General features: G+C 36.8%; 1 protein-coding gene across 1 annotated transcript in view; it reads left to right on the forward strand.

The window, feature by feature from the left end:
* The window catches only part of PROS1 (protein S), a 124,868-nt gene that overhangs the window by 97,962 nt on the left and 4,795 nt on the right, over window positions 1-22,111 (forward strand). Inside the window, exons 12-14 of the mRNA XM_036754676.1 lie at window positions 2,454-2,622; window positions 4,001-4,149; window positions 17,636-17,861. Of these exons, the coding sequence (XP_036610571.1) occupies window positions 2,454-2,622; window positions 4,001-4,149; window positions 17,636-17,861 (544 nt within the window). The remainder of the gene's footprint in view (window positions 1-2,453; window positions 2,623-4,000; window positions 4,150-17,635; window positions 17,862-22,111) is intronic.

A 22,111-nucleotide genomic window follows, 5' to 3' on the forward strand; every position in this document is an offset into this window, starting at 1 on the left:
AGACTTTGGAAACTTTCTTTGGTGACAAAGAAGACCAAAACATACAACCAGAAGAAGTCAACAAAGTCAAGGAGCCTGCATCAAAAGCCTCCAAGGAAAACATGAACTGATCTCAGGCCATGGAAGAGCTCAAAAAGGATTTGGAAAACCAAGTTAGGGAAGGAGAGGAAAAATTGTGAAGAGAAATGAGAATGATGTGAGAAAACCATGAAAAACAAGTCAATGACTTGCTAAAGGAGACCCCAAAAAATAATGAAAAAAATACTGAAGGAAACAACACCTTAAAAATAGACTAACTCAAATGGTAAAAGAGCTCCAAAAAGCTAATGAGGAGAAGAATGCCTTGAAAGGTAGAATTAGCCAAATGGAAAAGGAGATCCAAAAGACCGGTGAAGAAAATACTACCTTAAAAATTAGATTGGAGCAAGTGGAAGCAAGGGACTTTATGAGAAATCAGGATATTATAAAACAGAACCAAAGGAATAAAAAAATGGAAGACAATGTGAAATATCTCATTGGAAAAACCACTGACCTGGAAAATAGAGACAGGAGAGATAATTTAAAAATTATTGGACTACCTGAAAGCCATGATCAAAAAAAGAGCCTAGATATCATCTTCCAAGAAGTTATCAAGGAGAACTGCCCTGATATTCTAGAGCCAGAGGGTAAAATAGAAATTGAAAGAATCCACCAGTCGCCTCCTCAGATAGATCCCCAAAAGAAATCTCCTAGGAATACTGTCGCCAAATTCCAGAGCTCCCAGATCAAGGAGAAAATACTGCAAGCAGCCAGAAAGAAACAATTTGACTATGGTGGAAACACAATCAGGATAACACAAGATCTAGCAGCTTCTACATTAAGGGATTGAAGGGTTTGGAATATGATATTCTGGAGGTCAATGGAGCTAGGATTAAAACCAAGAATCACCTACCCAGCAAAACAGAGTATAATGCTCCAAGGCAAAATATGGATTTTCAATAAAATAGAGGACTTTCAAGCTTTCTCAGTGAGAAGACCAGAGCTGAACAGAAAATTTGACTTCAAACACAAGAATCAAGAGAAGCATGTAAAGGTAAACAAGAAAAAGAAATTGCAAGGGACTTACTAAAGTTGAACTGTTTTGTTTACATTCTTACGTGGAAAGATGATGTGTATGATTCATGAGACCTCAGTATTAGGGTAGCTGAAGGGAATATGTGTATATATATATATATATGCATATATGTATGTGTGTGTGTGTGTATACAGAGGGCACAGGGTGAGTAGAATATGAAGGGATGATATCTAAAAAAATCAAATTAGGGGATGAGAGAGGAATATATTGAGAGATGGAGAAAGGAAGAGATAGAATGGGGTAAATTATCTCGCATAAAAGTGGCAAGAAAAAGCAATTCTGTAGGAAGGGGAGAAGGGGCAGGTGAGGGGGAATGAGTGAATCTTGCTCTCATCGGATTTGCCCTGAGGAGGGAATATCAGTTGTGTATCTTACCCCACAGGAAAGAAGGAGGAAGAAGAAAAAAAAAAGGGGGATGATAGAAGGGAGGACAGATGGGGGGAGGAGGTAATCAAAAACAAACACTTTCAAAAAGGGACAAGGTCAAGGGAGAAAATTCAGTAAAGGGGTATAGGTTAGGAAGGAGCAAAATATAGTTAGTCTTTCACTACATGAGTATTTTGGAAGGGTTTTACATAATGATATGCATGTGGCCTATGTTGAATTGCTTGTTTTCTTAGGGGGGGTGGGTGGGGAGGGAAGAGGGGAGAGAATTTGGAACTCAAAGTTTTAAAAACAGATGTTCAAAAACAACAAAAAAGTTTTTGCATGCAACTGGGAAATAAGATACACAGGCAATGGGGGTGTAGAAATTTGTCTTGCCCTACAAGAAAGGAAGGGAAAAGGGGATGGGAGGGGAGTGGGGTGACAGAAGGGAGGGTTGACTGGGGAACGGGGCAACCAGAATATACACCATCTTGGAGTGGGGGGGAGGGTAGAAATGGGGAGAAAATTCGTAATTCAAACTCTTGTGAAAATCAGTGCTGAAAACTAAATATATTAAATAAATTAAAAAAATAAAGTAAAAAAAAATAAAACTCATCATCTCTGATTAAACTCAGTGACTGTGTAAACTGATCTTGGTTGGGGGAGGACCTTACAGTGACATTATATACAGTATATCTGTGTAACCAAGTGCTAAATAGTTTAATAAGGACTCAAGTTTCTGTAGGAAAAAAGGAAAAATTACTTTTGATTGAAGTGTTTTTTTAGCTACATGAAAATATCTTTTCATACTAAAAGGTTGTGATGTTTTAGGAAAGAAGCAAATTTCCCTTGAAAGTGAAAACCTAGTTTGTTGATTAGTCAAACAAACACATTGTCATTATTTTGCTTACTTGTTCCACCTTTAGTATGTTGAAAAATTGACTCATTGACCTCTGTTTTAAATCTTATGTAGATTAATCCTCGCCTAGATGGATGTATTCGTGGATGGAACTTAATGAATCAAGGCGCTTCAGGAGTAAGAGAAATTATTCAAGAAAAACAAAACAAACATTGTCTGGTCTCTGTGGAGAAAGGCTCCTACTATCCTGGTTCTGGAGTTGCCCAATTTGACATTGACTATAGTAAGTTATTCCCTTTCTTCTGAGGCAAAGAGAAAATTCATGCATTTAAAGTTCTGAAATGTTATTATTTATTATGTCTCTGTAACTTACCTTCTTTTAATAACTGATACTAAATCACATAAAACTATAGCCATATATTCTTATATTCATATTCAAATATTCCAACTTAATAACCCGGCTTTGTAGTAGAATTCTAGTGTATGTCTACTTTGAGACTAGAAAACTACTTATAAAGTAATACTTTGAAGCTCAAAAATACTTAGTCCTAATTCAACGACTTATCATGGTAGAGAGGCAAACTTGGGTTCTCTAAGGTTATGCCAATGGTATACAAGATGGAGAGGCATCATCAAAAGCCTAGCCACCAAAAAATGAATGTTTTTTGCCCAGCAACTCATGAAATCATCTACTAACATGGAGAATGCTTAGGATCCACCCTAATGAATCAGATCTTTTGAAGTAGTAACATATAGTGATGGAAATTTTATTCATATATCAAGTGACAGGACCATAAGATATAGAAATGAAAACTGCCTTAGTGATTGTTTAGTCCTGTGGCTCTTAATATGGAGCCACCTGTTTTATTAACTTTATTTAACATGATTGTTTATTCTGCTTCAAGAGAACAGAGATTTTAATTTCTCTCTATAATTTCAGTATCTAGCTCAATACCCTGCATAGAATTAGTGCTTAATAAATGCTTATTGAATCGAATTGATTTTACATTATGATTGTCTTGGCTTCTGATGTACAATGATTGTTGTTCTAATTACAAAGTATAATAGTATGTTTAGAACATTTCTCTATTAAGTTACTATCACTCCTCCTCTATACCCTTATGGCAACTCCTGTTACCATTACTACCATCACACCTCCCTTTCTTCTTTCCCCTGAGAGGCTCAGAAACTAGAACTTCATTGTATTCTTATTCAACCAGAAAAAAGAAATATGGCACCTTAAATAACTTTTTCCTGATAGCAAACTATAAAATGGGGCAACGTCCAAAATCTCTTGAGCCATAATCACTGTGAAAGGTATCTTGCTATTAAAAACTAGTGAAGAAAAGCTAATGCCATTGTTGGAAGTGAAAAACAACCGCTACTATAAAAAGAAACAAAGATACACTAAAGTATCAGAACCTAATTTGTTTTTCCACTTTGGAGTTTTCAAATTTCTTTCCTTTGGAGAAACTCAGGGATCTATTGTTTGCTAAGATTGGACAAAAGCAAGATCTTTCACTTGTTGTACAAAGATGGAAGTAAAATAAGCTTAGGGTAGCCAACAGATACTCTATTCACCTTCCAAGTCACTTGGTTCTTCTGGGGAATGTCTCAATAATATCTTCATGTCTTCTTCTTTCTTTCTGCATTTGGTACAGATAACATACTCAGTGCTAACGGGTGGCAGATAAATGTAACCTTGGATATCCGGCCATCTACAGGCACTGGTGTCATGTTTGCCTTGGTTTCTGGTGACACCGTTCCTCTTGCACTGTCCTTGGCAGACTCCAACAATTCAGAATTACAGGTAATTTTGCTCTAAATAAACTTTTCATCAAAACACTGGGAAGGCAAAGAACATTTATTCCAAGCAGTTATTGTTATCATTTTAGCCATATTTTCAGTGGACTCAAATATGCAAATGGATCTGTGATCTCAATGATAGGCGTATACCCTTGACTGATGTAGATTACAATATATCTAATTAGTCAGTTCACTAATGACTTGGTCCTCAAATGAAGAGCGTTAGGTTATATGGATCTTAAAATTTCTTTCAGCTTCATGATTCTTTGTTTCAATGTGATTAACCAAAATGATATCAGTACTATTACTTTCCAGTCAGATGTCTAGGATGCTGAAGGGTGGTGGTATGGAATGAGGATTGATGGTCCTTTTGCATATGTGTAGATTATATGCCACTATTTCACATCTCTCTCCTTTAACCTGGGCACTAGTTGTCATTTGACAAGCTGAGAATAAATGCTGCCAATAGAGTTTCAGACTTTTCTTATGTACCACTCATCAACACTTAATTCTGTGTGACTGTGAAAAAGAAATGGAGAAGGTTTGGGAACAGGGAAGGTTGGATAGTCAGGACATCTCTAAACCCATTTGATTCTCATTTCTGACCACTGGAGGGCAACTGATTTTGCTTCTACCCAGTCACTAATAGCATAATTATAATAATTAATTAGCACTTAACTGTGTTCATTATTTCTTTTTTTTTTTACAACCAAAAGCCATTCTTTGATAATTGCTGAAAGGATATGAACAGTTGTTTTTTTTCCCTGTCTTTTTATTTAATATTTAATATTTTAATTTTCAACATTGATTTCCACAAGATTTTGAGTTACAAATTTTCTCCCCGTTTCTACCCTCCCCCCATTCCAAGATGGCATATATTCTGATTGCCTCGTTCCTCAGTCAGCCCTCCCCTATTTCACCTGACTCCCCCCACGGATCTCCTTTCCCCTTAGTTTCTTGTTGGACAGGATAAGATTTCTATGCTCCATTCCCTATATATCTTGTTTCCCAGATGCATGCAAAAAAACAGCTTTTAAAATTTTTTTAAGCATCTTCTTTTAAAACTTTGAGTTCCAAATTCTCTCCCTTCTTCCCTTTCCACCCACTCTCCCTTGGAAGGCAAGCAATTCAACATAGATCACACATGTATCATTATGTAAAACACTTCCACAATGCTCATGTTGTAAAAGGCTAACTATATTTCCTTCCATCCTATCCTTTCCCCCTTTATTCAATTTTCTCCCTTGACCCTGTCCCTTTTCAAAGGTGTTTGCTTTTGATTACCTCCTCCCCCTATCTGCCCTCCCTTCTATCATCTGCCCCTTTTTTATCTCCTTCCTCATACTTTCCTGTGGAGTAAGATACCCATTTGAGTGTGTATGTTATTCCCTCCTCAAGTCAAATCCGATGAGAGTAAGATTCACTCGTTCCCCCTCATCTGCCCCCTCTTACCTTACAATAGAATTGCTTTTTCTTGCCACTTTTATGTGAGATAATTTACCCCATTCTATCTCTCCCTTTCTCTCTCTCTCAATATAGTGCTCTCTCACCCCTTAAATTTATTTCATTTTTTTAGATATCATCCCTTCATATTCAACTCATCCTGTGCCCTCTGTCTATATTCCCTTCAACTCCCCTAAAACCGAGAAAGGTCTCATGAATTACACACATCATCTTTCCATGTAGGAGTGTAAACAAAACAGTTCAACTTTAGTAAGTCCCTTATGAATTCTCTTTCTTCTTTACCTTTTCATGCTTCTCTTGATTCTTGTGTTTGAAAGTCAAATTTTCTATTCAGCTCTGGTCTTTTCATTGAGAAAGCTTGAAAGTCCTCTATTTTATTCAAAATCCATATTTTGCCTTGGAGCATTATACTCAGTTTTGCTGGGTAGGTGATTCTTGGTTTTAATCCTAGCTCCTTTGACCTCTGGAATATCATATTCCAAGCCCTTCAGTCCCTTAATGTAGAAGCTGCTAGATCTTGGGTTATCCTGATTGTGTTTCCACAACATTCAAATTGTTTCTTTCTAGCTGCTTGAAGTATTTTCTCCTTAACCTGGAAACTCTGGAATTTGGCGACAATATTCCTAGGAGTTTTCTTTTTGGTATCTATTTGAGGAGGTGACTGGTGGATTCCTTCAATTTCTTTTTTACCCTCTGGCTCCAGAATATCAAGGCAATTTTCCTTGATAATTTCTTGAAAGATGATATCTAGGCTCTTTTTTTGATCATGGCTTTCAGGAAGTCCAGTAATTTTTAAATTATCTCTCCTGGATCTATTCTCCAGGTCAGTAGTTTTTCCAATGAGATATTTCACATTGTCTTCCATTTTTTTTCATTCCTTTGGTTCTGTTTTATAATATCTTAATTTCTCATAAAATCACTAGATTCCACCTTCTCCAATCTAATTTTTTTCCCCATGTTTTTTTTCTTTAATTTATTTCTTTATTTTTAGTTTACCACACACGGTTCTACATAGTTTTTAGTTCCAGATTTTCTCCCCTCCCTCCCCCCTCCCTCCCCAAGACGGCATGGAATCTCATATAACTGTCATGTATAACTTGGCATTGAATTAATTTATGCACTAGTCAAGTTGTGGAGAAGAATTTTGACCAATGGAATGAATCATGAGAAAGAAGAAACAGAACCAAAAAAAAAAAACAACCCAAAAACAAAAACAAAAGAGAAGCAAAAAAGGCGAGCATGTAGTACTCCTCGATCTGTATTCAAACTTCACAGTTCTTTCTCTGGATGAAGATAGCATTCTCCATCGTGAGTCCCGTGGAGTTGTCCTTGCCCCTTAGGTTGCTGAGAAGAGCGCAGTATGTCAGGGTTGGTCCTCACGGAATCCATATATCTGTGGCTGTGCACAACGTTCTCCTGGCTCTGCTCCGCTCACTCAGCATTATGTCGTGTAGGTTTTTCCAGGTTGTTACGAAGTCTGCATCATCCCCATTTCTTACGGCACAATAGTATTCCATCACCTTCATATACCACAGCTTGTTCAGCCATTCCCCAATTGATGGGCATCCTCTTGATTTCCAATTCTTTGCTACTACAAAAAGAGCCACTATAAATACTTTTGTACATATGGGTCCCTTTCCCGCTTGTGTGATCTCTTTGGGATACAACCCTAGAAGTGGTATTGCTGGGTCAAAAGGTATGTACCTTTTTATAGTCCTTTGGACACAGTTCCAAACTGCTCTCCAAAATGACTGGATCAGCTCACAACTCCACCAGCAATGCAACAATGTTCCAATTTCCCCACATCCTTTCCAGCATTTATCATTTTCCTGTTTTGTTATTTTAGCCAATCTGACAGGAGAGATGTGGTATCTAAGAGTTGTTTTGATTTGCATTTCTCTAATCAGTAGTGATCCAGAGCATTTTTTCATATGCCTATAGATAGCTTTAATTTCTTCCTCTGAAAACTGCCTGTTCATATCCTTTGACCATTTCTCAATTGGGGAATGGCTTGTATTCCTATATATTTGGCTCAGTTCCCTGTATATTTTAGAAATGAGGCCTTTATCAGAGATACTAGTTGCAAAGATTTTCTCCCAATTTTCTGCTTCCCTCCTAATTCTTGTTGCATTGGATTTTTTTGTTCAAAAACATTTCAATTTAACATAATCAAAATTATCCATTTTGCATTTTGTAATGCTCTCTATCTCTTGTTGGGTCATGAATTCTTTACTTTTCCACAAATCTGATAAGTAAACTATTCCTTGCTTTCCCAAATTACTTAGAGTATCAACTTTTACTCCTAAATCATGAACCCATTTTGACTTTATTTTGGTATATGGTGTAAGATATTGGTCTATGCCCAGTTTTTGCCCTACCATTTTCCAATTTTCCCAACAGTTTTTGTGAAATAGTGAATTCTTAACCCAGAAAGCTGGCCTCTTTGGGTTTATCAAAGAGTAGACTGGTATAATCGTTGACTTCTCCATCTTGTGTACCTATCCTATTCCACTGATCCACACCCCTGTTTCTTAACCAGTACCAGGCAGTTTTGATGACTGCTGCTGTGTAGTACAGTTTAATATCTGGTGTGGCTAAGCTACCTTCTCTAGCATGTCTTTTCATTAATATCCTAGATACTCTAGACCTCTTGTTTTTCCAAATGAATTTTGTTATTATTTTGTCCAGCTCAGTAAAATAATTTTTTGGTAGTTCGATTGGTATGGCATTGAATAGATAGATTAATTTAGGTAAAATTGTCATTTTTATTATATTCGCTCGGCATAACCATGAGCAACTAATATTTTTCCATTTATTTAGATCTGATTTTATTCACGTGAAAGGTGTTTCATAGTTATGTTCATATAGGCCCTGGGTTTGTCTTGGCAAATAGACTCCCAAATATTTTATAGTGCCTTCTGTAACTTTGAATGGAATTTCTCTTTCTATCTCTTGCTGTTGGGCTTTGTCAGTAATGTATAGGAGTGCTGAGGATTTATGTGGGTTTATTTTATATCCTGCAACTTTGCTAAAGTTATTTATTATTTCAAGTAGTTTTTCACTTGATTTTCTAGGATTCTCTAGATAAATCATCATATCATCTGCAAAAAGTGATAATTTAGTTTCTTCTTTTCCTATTCTAATTCCTTCAATTTCTTTTTCTTCTCTTATTGCTACAGCTAATGTTTCTAGTACCAAATTGAATAATAGGGGTGATAATGGACATCCTTGTTTCACCCCTGATCTTATTGGGAATGCATCTAGTTTATCCCCATTACAAATAGTGCTTGTCGATGGTTTTAGGTAGATGCTATTTATAATTTTGAGGAAGGTTCCACTTATTCCTGTGCTTTCTAGTGTTTTTAATAGGAATGGGTGTTGTACTTTGTCAAAGGCTTTTTCTGCATCTATTGAGATGATCATATGGTTTCTGCTAGTTTTGTTGTTGATATGGTCAATTATGCTAATAGTTTTCCTAATATTGAACCAGCCTTGCATTCCTGGAATAAATCCTACCTGGTCATAGTGTATTATTCTCGTAATGAGTTGCTGCAATCTTTTTGCTAATATTTTATTTAAAATTTTTGCATCAATATTCATTAGAGAAATTGGTCTATAATTTTCTTTCTCTGCTTTAGCTCTACCTGGTTTGGGTATTAGTACCATGTTTGTGTCATAAAAAGAATTTGGTAGGACTCATTCTTCACCTATTTTCCCAAATAGTCTACAAAGTATTGGAATTAGTTGTTCTTTAAATGTTTGATAGAATTCACATGTAAAACCATCTGGCCCTGGAGATTTTTTCCTAGGGAGTTCATTGATGGCATGCTCAATTTCTTTTTCTGATATGGGGTTATTAAGAAATTTCACTTCCTTCTCTGTTAGCCTAGGCAGTTTATGTTTTTGTAGATATTCATCCATATCTCTAAGGTTGTCAAATTTATGGGCATACAGTTGGGCAAAATAATTCCTAATTATTGTTTTGATTAACTCTTCATTAGAGGTGACCTCACCCTTTTCATTTTTGATACTGGTAATTTGATTTTCTTCTTTTTTTTTTTAATCAAATTGGCCAAAGGTTTATCAATTTTTTTGGTTTTCTCATAAAACCAGCTCTTTGTTTTATTTATTAATTCAATAGTTTTCTTGGTTTCAATTTTATTAATCTCTCCTTTGATTTTCAGTATTTCTAATTTGGAATTTAATTGGGGGTTTCCAATATGCTCTTTTTCTAGCTTTTTCAGCTGTATGCCCAGATCATTGATCTCCTCTTTCCCTATTTTATTCATGTAGGCATTTAGAGATATAAAACTTCCCCTAAGAACTGCTTTTGCTGCATCCCATAAGTTTTGGTATGTTGTTTCATCATTGTCATTCTCTTGAATGAAATTATTAATTGTTTCTCTGATTTGTTCTTTGGCCCACTCATCCTTTAGAATTAAATTATTTAGTTTCCAATTAGTTTTTAGCTTATTTTTCCATGGTACTTTATTAAAAATGATTCTTATTGCATCATGATCTGAAAAGGATGCATTGACTACTTCTGCTTTTCTGCACTGGATTGTGAGGTTTTTATGCCCTAGTACATGGTCAATTTTTGAGTATGTGCCATGTACTTTTGAGAAGAAAGTATGTTCCTTTTTATCCCCATCCAGTTTTCTGCAGAGGTCTATCATATGTGCCTTTTCTAAAATTCTGTTTACCTCCTTAACCTTTTTCTTATTTATTTTGAGGTTAGAGTTATCAAGTTCAGAAAGGGGGAGGTTGAGGTCTCCCAATATTATAGTTTTGCTGTCTATTTCTTCCTGTAACTCCCTTAACCTCTCCTCTAAGAATTTGTATGCCTTACCACTTGGTGCATATATGTTAAAAAATGATATTGCTTCATTGTTTATGGTCCCTTTTAGCAGGATATAATGTCCTTCCTTATGTCTTTTAATTAAATCTATCTTTACTTTTGCTTTGTCTGAGATTAGGATTGCTACACCTGCTTTTTTTACTTTAGCTGAGGCACAATATATTTTACTCCAGCCTTTTACCTTTACCCTATGTGTATCCCCCTGTTTCAAATGCGTTTCTTGTAAACAGCATATTGTAGGATTATGGTTTTTAATCCATTCTGCTATCTGCTTCTGTTTTGTGAGAATGTTCATCCCCTGCACGTTCAGGGTTATGATTTCTATCTGTGTCTTTTTCTCCATCCTAATTCCCCCTGTTTTTGCTTTTATTTCTCCCTTTCCCCTTCTCCTCCTCAACAAAGTTTTGCTTTTGACCACCGCTTTCCTCAGTTAACCCTCCCTCTTTATTCCCCTCCCTTATCTTACCGTTACCCACTTGCTACTTCTCCTCTCCCTTCTGCCCACCCCCCTCCCTTTTTCCCCCCTTACCCTCCCACTTCCTGTAGGACAAGTTAGATTTCTAAACTTATCAGAGTATGTTATTCCCTTCTTGAACTAGATCAGATGACAGTAAAGTTCAAATACTGCTCTTCTCCCTCCCTTCTTTCCCTCTACTATAATATGTTTTTGTGCAACTTCATTTGGTGTAATTTACCCTTTTCTACTACCTCCTTACCGCTTCCCTCATAGCCCTTCCTTTATATCTCTTACTTATATTTTATATCTTTACATCAGTTAATTTATACTGGCATTCACAACCTATGTGTATCCCTTTCATTTGTCATAATAGCTGTACCATTCACAAGAATGACACACACACACACACACACACACACACACACATATATATATATATATATATATATATATATAAACATACATAAGATGATATAATCCCACATAAAGATATAAACAACCTGCCCTTATTGGTTAATAAGGTTTGTGGGGTTTTTCCCCCTGGTTACCTTTTTATGTCTCTCTTGAGTTTTGTATTTGGAGATCAAATTTTCCTTTGAGTTCTGGCCTTTTCATCAGGAAGGTTTGGAATTCCCTTATTTCATTGAATGTCCATCGCCTTGCCTGGAAAATTATGCTTAGTTTTGCTGGGTAGTTGATCCTTGGTTGTAGTCCCAGCTCCTTTGCCCTTCGGAATATCATATTCCAATTTCTCCTGTCTTTTAATGTGGAAGCTGAGAGATCCTGCGTGATCCTGACTGTAGTTCCACGATATTTGAATTGCTTCTTTTTGGCTGCTTGCAGTATTTTCTCCTTGAGTTTATAGCTCTGAAATTTGGCTATAATATTTCTTGGTGTTTTCAGTTTGGGATCTCTTTCAGGGGGTGATTGGTGAATTCTTTCAATGACTATTTTGCCCTCTGGTTCTAGGACCTCTGGGCAGTTGTCTTTGATAATTTCTTCGAAGATACTGTCAAGGCTCTTTTTTTCATGGTGGATTTCCGGTAGACTAATAACTCTCAAATTGTCTCTCCTGGATATATTTTCCAGGTCAGTTGTTTTGCCAATCAGATATTTCACATTTTTTTTCTATTTTTTCATTCTTTACGTTTTATTTTATTACTTCTTGGTGCCTCATAGATTCATTAGCTTCCACTTGCTCAAGTCTAATTTTTAATGAGTTAGTGTTTACATTTTGCTTTTGAGTCTCCTTTTCCAGTTGGTTGATTTTGCTTCTCAGGGTGTCCTTTTCTCTCTCTAGATTCTGAATCTCCGTAGCCATTTCGCCAATCTTATTCTTTAGGGACTTGATTTCATCAGTGGATTTTTTCTCCTTTTTTTCCATTTTTTCCATATTTTCTTTTAGCTCCCTAATTTGGTTTTTAAAATCCTCCTTTAGCTCTTCCAGCAGTGCTTTTTGGGCTGGAGACCAGTTCATATTACCTCTTGAGGTATCTGATGTATTTACAGTATCGTTACTTCCCTCTTGCATATTTGTATTTTGATCCTGCCTGTCTCCATAAAAAGAATCTATTGTCCTCGGTTTTTTTGTGTTCTTCTTCATGTTGGTTTGCCTTTTGCTGGCTTTACAACGAATTTCTATCTGTGGGCCTCAGGGCTTTCTGTCCCAGCTTTCTTATTCTGGGGGTTGTGAGTCTAGAATTATAACCTTCAGTTTCCTGAGGTGTGGGGGAGGGGTCTGGCTCCCTGGCATCTCACTCCCTATGGGTGCTCTCCAGCACTTGCTTTTCAGCAGTGGTCTCAGCTGTTTGTTGTTTGAGCTGATGTCTGGCACTTCCCCTGGGGGAGCAAGGTTACGTCTGGGCTCCTGGCGTTGACCCCTGCCGACTCTGCCCCTCTGGGACTAATGAACTTCTGCTATTTGACCACTGAAGCCCCACTACTTTCTGCTCAGTTCCAGCGTTCTTTTTTTTTCCCCCCAGGGATTCTCTGGGTGGGGAGGGGAGGGATTAGAGCTGTTTACCTGGATATTAAGAACTCCCGGAAGTTCAAGAAGCCGCGTTTAATACGTTTGGGCTGCAAACTTCTGGAGACGGTGTTTCATGGGTGTCGTTGCGCTGCCTCTCGTCGCTTCCCCAAACTGCCGTCCAGTGTTGGGAGGCCTGGGAATCTCCACCGGTTTGGGGCGCCCAGCTTTCTCCCAGGCTGTCTCCCACGTGGATTTCCCGGCCGGCCGCTTCCGCCTTGGTCTGGAGCAGCTCCGCACCGAGCCCTCTCCGAGCCTACAGGTTCATGCCTCCAGCCTTTCAGACTCTCCCGGCTCGGAAATTTGCCCCACGCAGACTGCTCGCGGTTTCTGACTCTCTCAAATCTGCTCAAATTCACTTTTTTATAGGAATCTGACAGACCTTGTGAGACAGCTCCGGTAAGACGCTGCCTTCATGCGGCCATCTTGGCTCCGCCCCCCCTCCAATCTAATTTTTAAGGCGGTATTTTCTTCAGTGGTCTTTTGGACCTCCTTCTCCATTTGGATAATTCTGCCTTTCAAGGCATTCTTTTCCTCACTCGCTTTTTGGAGCTCTTTTGACATTTGTGTTAGTCTATTCTTTAAGGTGTTTTTTTTTTTAGTATTTTTTTTTTGGGTCTCCTTTAGCAAGTCATTGACTTGTTTTTCATGGTTTTCTTGCATCACTCTCATTTCTCTTCCTAATTTTTCCTCTACTTCTCTAAGTTGTTTTTCCAAATCCTTTTTGAGGTCTTCCATGGCCTGAGACCCATTCATATTTTTCTTGGAAGCTTTTGAGGTAGGCTCTTTGACTTTGCTGACTTCTTCTGGCTGTATGATTTGATCTTCTTTGTCACCAAAAAAGGAATCTAGAGTTTGAATTTGAGTCTGAGTTCATTTTCGCTGCCTGTTTGTGTTCCCAGCCAATTACTTGACCATTGAACTTTTTTGTCAGGATATGACTGCTTGTAGAGTAGAGAATACTTTGTCCCAAGCTTTAGGGTCCAAGCACTGCTGTTTTCAGAGCTACTTCTATTCCACCATCACCCCAGGCTCTGTCACCGCAGCGCTCCTCCTCCCCCAAGAACCACCAGCCAGGACCACAATACAGATCCAAGCAGGGCATAGCAAGAGAATCTGCCTTTGTGCCCACAAAGCGCTCCTTGTACTCCCACTCTGATCTGCTGCCAGATTCCTCCCACCATGTGAGCCAGACTCAGGAAGCCGCTGACACTGGCGCTCTGGAGGCAGCCTCAGGAGCTTCCTGATGCTGCTATGGCCATTGCTACACCACTTCCTCCACCCCCAGATTTGGCAGCCGGGCAGCTGAACTCGATCCCACAGTTTCCCCCTAACCTACTCGCTGGCTTTTGTGGATCAAGAAGTCTGGTAACTGCCACAGCTCACTGTTTCATGGCCCTAAGACCTGTTCTGGCTGGCTGACTCTGGGTCTGGTCTGTCCCAATGCAGCCCATGCGGCGGTGGCCCTCCGCTCTCAGCACCACAGGACAGACCCTTCCTAGTGATCATCCAGGCTCTCCTGAGCTGGATATCTGTTTCCCTCTGCTATTCCATGGGTTCCGCAGCTCTAGATATTGTTCAGAGCCATTTTTTACAGGTGTTTGGAGGGATTTGGGGGGCAGCTTAAGCAAGTCTCTGCTTTCTAGCTGCCATCTTGGCTCTACCCCTGCCATGAACCTGTGTTCCTTATTTCTAAGAGAGTATAATGAATGTTTAAGATTCAGAAAGTATTCACAAAGGAGACATTCTAAATGAGAGTCTGGCTCCACTCTTTTAAAGCAGGCCACAAGCTAGAAATTTGGTCTTATGCAGGTAGATTCCCCACATCTACCATACTTCTGGCCATCTATACCTTGAAAATCAAGAGTCTCTGTGATCAAGGAGGAGACTAACTAGAGATAGAGTGAGCGGGGTTATATTTTTGTCACCTCCTCTTAAAAACTGTTCTGGAGTAGAAAGCTGGTAGGGATAGTAAATACATCATCTCAGCTTCTGACCATAAGATACCCAGTTACTGTCATCTATCCTATGGCAAACCAGAATCCAGGATACTTTTATTCCCAGATAAGAATAGGGACAACAAACACTGGAACCCACCCAGCAATTTTTTGGGGTGACCAAAGCTGGGATTTCATTGGTACAGGAAACTGCCTTGACCAATGCAGATCAGTAATTTCTTGTCTCACAGAGTTGGGGAGCTCTGAGAATTTAAGGGATTTGTGTATATAGTCGATCACTCAGCTATCACGTGTCAGAGGCAGGACGTGAACTTAGTTTTTCATGATTCTGAGAGCAGTACTTTATCCACTACATCACGCTGCCCAACAAAATTACCATGTAATTTGTTTTATTTATATTTTGTGTATTCTTATGCACATGCTGCATCTCCCAATAGAATGTAAACTGCTTGAAAGCAGGGACAATTTTATTTTTGTCTTCATATCTCTAAGACCCAGCACAGTCACAGGCACATAGATGGAACTTAATAAAAGCTTATGATTAGTTTTTTGATTAATTTTACTTAGACTTGCCATCAGCATAAACTACTTCTATCTGTGAGAGGCACTCTGACCTCAGTGTTATGGCTTTTTTGCTTTAAGTTTTTGTGCTTTAAGAGGGAATTTGGGGAAAGGAAAAGGAAGAAGTAAAGCAACTGTGGTCTTTTGGACCTATAAACTCATACTGTCTTATTGCTTGTAGAGCTGGCTCCTTTTGAAAAGGGATAAATTAATTAAAGAAATATGTCTCCATTTTTATGTTGTTTGTCTTACTTGGAAAAAATATAAATTGATAAATTTATATCTAAATAGATAAATTGGTCTCTATTTTGTCTGAATAGGGTGCCACAATCTGGAGTAGGAATGAAACTGAAATTTTTTGTTTAAATAGGCAAGATTAAATACAGTTACTTGACAGATCTTTGGAACCAGTGTTCGGCATGGTGTTACCATGTTCCCAGTCCTTTAAAACACTAGACTGAGGGAATAAAATGATTGGTTTCCTCTTAAAGATTCTAAGCCTGCCTACTTAGTTTTATGGAACCTTCATCCTCTTTGTCTTTTCCTTCTTTTTTCTTCTTCCTTTTTGAATTTTGATACTTTTACATCTCATCAGGTTGGGGGAGGGATGAGCAAGAGAGAGAATTAAAACAATTCTTCTGGCTTCTTGCTAGCAGCTCCAGTCCAAAGATGTTTGGGTTTTATCTAGAGATAGAAATCATTCAGGCTTCCTCTATTAGAGTTTAACATTTCACTCTGGGTTTTGTGCATAGTAGATACCAACTGACAACAGAAGGCATGTTAAAGTAGATGTTCATGGTGAGACTGACTCAGGAGATGCTCAGAATGCTATCTAACAGCTTTTAGAAAGCACTGGAAATCAGAGAGCTTTGGAAATAAAAATGTATATTGTTAAAAATGAAAAGATTGTGTTGAGAAATTCCAATAGCAAATGTGTTAATCTACCAAAGATCCTTTTCTTCTTTTAACAAAACATAGATAATATAATCAGACTAAGTTTTTCTCTCACAAATTGTTTATATATACTCAACAAATTTAAAGTAATTTTATATTTGGAAAGGGATGGCACATGCATATCTTTCCCATTCTATTTCTAATATTCATTACAACCTTTTCATATATCTTTATCTTATTTTTCTGTGTATATATCTGTGTGTATATATATATATGTGTGTGTGTATATATATATATATATATGGGACCACGTTTGATCTATACACATAGAAGATAAACCAATGCCTCCTCCTGCCAAAAAAAGTATTTTACATTTTACATTTACATTTTACAACTTATACTATATTTCCTCAAAGGACCAATGACATAGACTACTTAGATTTGGTCATGGAAATGGACTTTGCATTCAAAGAATTACAAATTATTCTAGTAGTAAACCAGCATTTTGTAAGAACCATGTTTTAAAATATATGTATATTTTAGGGATATAGCTAAGATATATTGGTCCTATAAGCAAGTATTCCACATTTCCAGGTTTTTGGCAATGATGATACCACCTAGGAGATAGTGTACTTGTGGAGACTAAAGAAACTAGCAGGTTATCTTTCCTTTGTTCTGACTTTAATTTCACTTTTTTCCACTGTTAGCTAAGCCTCAAATATTACTATCTTCATATGTAACCATATCTCTGCTTATTGAAATTATTATTTTTTCTTTCAAAGTCTAACTTAGTCGCTACCTCTAGTCTGAAGATTTCCCTGATTTTAACAGCTGAAAACTGATGCCTCCCTCTTAGTATTTTCTTAGAGGTTTTTGTGTGGATCTCTTTGTATTTATTTGTGCATACATTGCTTCACCCTCAATGAATTTTCAATTCCTTGTGGGTCAGGACTGTGATATTTTCATTTTGGTATCTGTAATTACCTAAGTACCTTGAACATTTTGTTGAATTGAAACAAATTAGTAGATACAAAGTATTAACTTGCTGAGTCTTTGGAAACCATTGTGAATTGATTTCTAAGGCTAATAGGCATTTTATTGTTGACACATTTTATCACTAGCATGAGAATTTAAACTTAAATAGTGTCCTTTTAACTTGAAGTGTCTGTTATATGTACCTTCCCTATAGAAATACAATAAAATTTTTAAATATTCAATCTAAATAAAATTATTATTATTTGCTTACAATAAGTGGTTTGTTTTGCCTCTCAGGATGTTCTAGTAACTGTTGAAAATACCATTGTATCTCGGATGGAAGCTAAGAAATTGTGTACCCATGAAAATTCTAAAGTAGAACTCAGAGTCAGCAGAGGGCTGCTGGAATTGACAGATGGCTTTAAAGGAGAAACTATTTACCATGAAGATCTGAAAACAAAACTTACTGTCTTGGACAAAGCAATGATGGGAAAAATTGCTACCTATCTGGGTGGCATTCCAGGTATCTCTTTAAAATCCTAGAGTCCTAGGGACCCCAGAGGTGTGAGACTGAGAGATATGAACTAATTGATAGTATAACTAGGTGGCTTTGTAACTGGTCGGGCTCTGTCCTTAAGTACAGAGGTAAGCTGTGCATAAACAAAAATCGTCTCCTCCACAAGTAATTATACATCCTTTACTTGAAGACCCCTGATGGTACAAAAAAATAATCTAAGGTCATGTTAGCTTTTTTGCTGCAGCGTCATTCGTATTGAGCATGTAGCCTACTAAAATTTTCAAAAATTTTTTTTCTCATAGACCCAACCTGTATCTGTATAGTTGACAGTCCAAATGTAGGACTTTATACTTATTCATATTCAATTTCATTTTTGCCTTTTTTTCCCCACTATTCTAACACGCTAAGAATTTTTTGGATTCTGATTCTTTCATCTATTATGGTAGGTTTCCCTCTCTTTGTGTCAGCTGCAAATTCAGTAGACATGCTAATTATACCTTCGTCTAAGCCACTGAAACAACTGTTACACAGAATAGGCACATGGACAAAACCCTGTGGTCTTCCACTAGAAGCCTTTTTCTAGTTTGACATCCATCTGTTTATCACTACTTTTTTTTCTTTTTTGGAAATTCAGTGAATTCCAAATCTATCTAATCATATGATTGCCCAGCTTTCATCTTTTCATCATGGCGACGAGGATAACATTAGACTTTGTCAAATACCTTGCTGAACTCCAAGTGAGTTAACCTGTCAAAAGGATATGTATGATGTTAATCTGGCATGGCTTTTTCTTGATAATCCTCTGTTGTCTTGTAACAATCATTATTTCCCTTTCTAAATGCTAACTAACCATTCATTTAGTAATATTTCCTAGAATTTTACAGAGAATAAATGTCAGGCCCACTCAACTGCCACTGAAGGATGACCTACCTTCTTCCCCCTATTGAAAATTGTGAAAACACTTGCTAATTTCTAGTCATGAAGAACTTCTCCAATTCTTAGTGATTTCTCAGAGTTCACAGATAATGACTCAGAAATCACAACCACCAGTTCTTTAGTGTCCTACAATTTATAGTTCTTCTGGGCCTGGTGACTCTAACCTAATCCTTCTTGGATCATGGAATCTTGGATCATGGAATCCTACCTATCATTTCTCTGAATTATTTGAAACCTGCTCTCCTAAATCTAGCATATTCATACCTTTTCTTTAATTTTGAAATATGTTGTTGGTCAAATTAGATATTATTTTCAATATATTTTTGGTAAAGAGCTGTAGAGAAGAACAGAAGGGAAGGCAAAATTATAAATTCTATTACTCCTTTTTCTTTCTTTTATATTAATATGCTATTGGTAGATTTTTCAGTGTATTTCAGTTGTTTTTTCATGATCCCATGGAAACTAATCACATTTTAAAAGTTTTGATTAAACCGTGTAAAAAGAACTTATTTTTCTTTTTTTTTATAAATATAATTCAGTTGGTTAAATGTAAACTAATAGTTGGTAACTCTCTTTTTGGGTTGAACTGATAGTCATTGAATGGTATTGTTGAATGGTATTTTAACAGTTACAGTTAAGGTAGAATAACGTACAAAGTCCCAAGTATAATCAATTTATTAGTAAAGCACAAATTTACCAGTAAATAAAATCTCAACATCCCCACCAAAGCTAAAACCCCAAATTAGGAGGATAACTCTTTTATGGTTTTGGGGAGTACAGAAAATAGAGGCTAGCATCATAAATGGAAGAAAATATGTATGGATAGAAATTGGGAATGGAGGCCAGCAACAACCCTTTCCTTCCTTGGTATGACTAAGAAATGGTCATTGAGTCCAGCTGTATCTGCAGTGACTGAGATAGCAAATCAGACTTCTTTGGACAACAAACCAGACAGCCTTGAAGGAGAGCTTGGTGGTGTGAAGATATTAGGCCAGACTCCCTCGTATCCACTTGTCTGCTTCAAAGATAACTGATTTGTTTGACTTTGAAGAATAGAGCAGTGATTAACAGGAGAACTGGATTTCTAATCTTAACTCATTATAGGCCAGCTAAATTTTTTAATTAAATTCAGAGACAAAGAATCATAACATAGATGACAAGACAAAATCAATTAACTGTAAATAGCATCAATTAAAAAACAGGGAATAAATCTAGGTATTTCAGTATCCTTCATGATCCCATGAAAACTAGTCATGTTTCATAGTATTTGGCTAAATGAAATAAAAAGGATCTATTTTTCATTTTCACAGATATGACATAATTTGTTTAGATGTAATCTAATATTAATATTTGGTAAGTTTGTTAATTGATTAGCCTGATATAATAAACATTTTTTTCTTTTTGGGAAAAAGGCATAAATTTTAGATCACACATTTTGTAGCAGAAAGTATATTTCTATTATGTATAGATAAATAAGTAAATGAAACCATTTCATTTGATATGATGAGGACTTTTGGAGAGGTAGAACATGTGTAATTGGTTATAATTTTTAACCCAATAGAGACTTAACAACAAAATACTAAATAACAAGTGGACCATAGGATTCCATTGAATCATAGAAACAATTAAAATTTTGTTGATCAAAATTATAATGGTGAAACAATATACCCAAATTTCTGAAATGTAGCTAAAGCAGTCTTCAGGGGAAAAATCATAAACCTATGAGTGTATATTAAAAAATAGAAAAAGAAATTATTAATTATGTATGCATTTTTTAAAAATTAGAAAGCCAACAAATAAACATATCTAAAAGAAGCACAAAAGAAGAGATTAAAATTTAGAGGAGAAAAAGATAACCTGTCATATTATACAATTTAATTTTTAGGATAGTGGTATAATGAAAAGCTCCAGTTATTATAGCATGGTGCTATGAAAAAAAGAATTGAACTGAGAATCAGGAGAGTGAGCTCAAGTCATTTAACTTTCTCTATGCCTCAGCTTGCTCCTCCATAAAATGGAAGTAATACGTGTATTACTTATTTCAAAGGGTTATTTGAGGAAATCCACTTTTTAAATTATAAAGCGCCATGTAAATGTGAAGTAATAATAGTAGTAAGAATACATAAATTTTAATAAATATAATAAAAATAACAAATAGTAATAATTATAAATAAAAGTAATAATACCATTATTAGCATTTAGACTTAAGATGTATTCATTTTAGAGCTGATTTGAATTTTAAACATTATCTTTGGCCTTCCATTGCAGAAAACACTAAATTGCCCACCCCCTTAAATCAACATTAGAACTACCAAGATACATGCCAGCCTTCTCATTACTACAAGATCTTTATGAGAACAGTCTGTGCATTCAAGGGGCAGGTAGGTGGCATAGTGCATAGAGTTCTGGGCCTGGAGTCAGGAAGACTCATCTTCCTGAGTTCAAATCTAGCCTCAGACACTTACTAGCTGTGTGACTCTGGGCAAATCACTTAACCCTATTTGCCTCAGCTTCTTCATCATTAAAATGAACTGGAGATGGAAATAGCAAACCACTCCAGTATCTTTGCCAAGAAAACCCCAAATGGGGTCACAGAGAGTAAGACATGACTGAACAACAACTATTTGTTCATTGATGACAACACTAATGAGAAAGGAAGCAGGCAAGCATTCCAGGCAATTTTCTCCAGTGAGCCACATTCTTATGTGATGAATAATCAGTCACAGCTAATTGAGAAGTGAAGAAATCTGAGATTCTGCAGTGTTTGTTGTTTATTGACATGAATTAAAAATGACTCATTCATATGAAAAGCAGCCTTGAAGGCCCTCCTCAGAAAAGACAATTCCCTCTGATTACATTAAAAACCCATAGTATTCCCAACCTGCTCTTCTTTCTTCCTAAACTTTCTGCTCTTCACTATTCTTATATGTAGAACCTGGTCTCCTGTGTTAGTAAACGTTGTCTTTGACTTTTCCCTCTCTTTCATTTGTCTCAGTCATTTACCTGATTCTGTTGATTCCATTTTTAGTACATCTTTTATATCTCCTCTCTAGTCTTCCAGTGGTGCCACACTAGTATTGGTCTTCATTACCACAACCACTCCTCAGATTAGCAACCAATGACTTCTTACAGGTCTTCCCATCTCTACTTTCTCTCCCCTCCAAACCATACTTAGTACTTCTCCCCAGAATAATCTTTTTCATGAATAGATTTAGTCATATCATGGTGGGGACTGGGTGGGGGACAGCTTAGTGGCACAGTGGTTAGAATTTCACCCCTGGAGGCAGGAGGACCTGAGTTCAAATCCAGACTCATAAACT

This window comes from Trichosurus vulpecula, chromosome 4, assembly GCF_011100635.1.
Source record: "Trichosurus vulpecula isolate mTriVul1 chromosome 4, mTriVul1.pri, whole genome shotgun sequence".
NCBI classification, from domain to species: Eukaryota; Metazoa; Chordata; class Mammalia; order Diprotodontia; family Phalangeridae; genus Trichosurus; species Trichosurus vulpecula.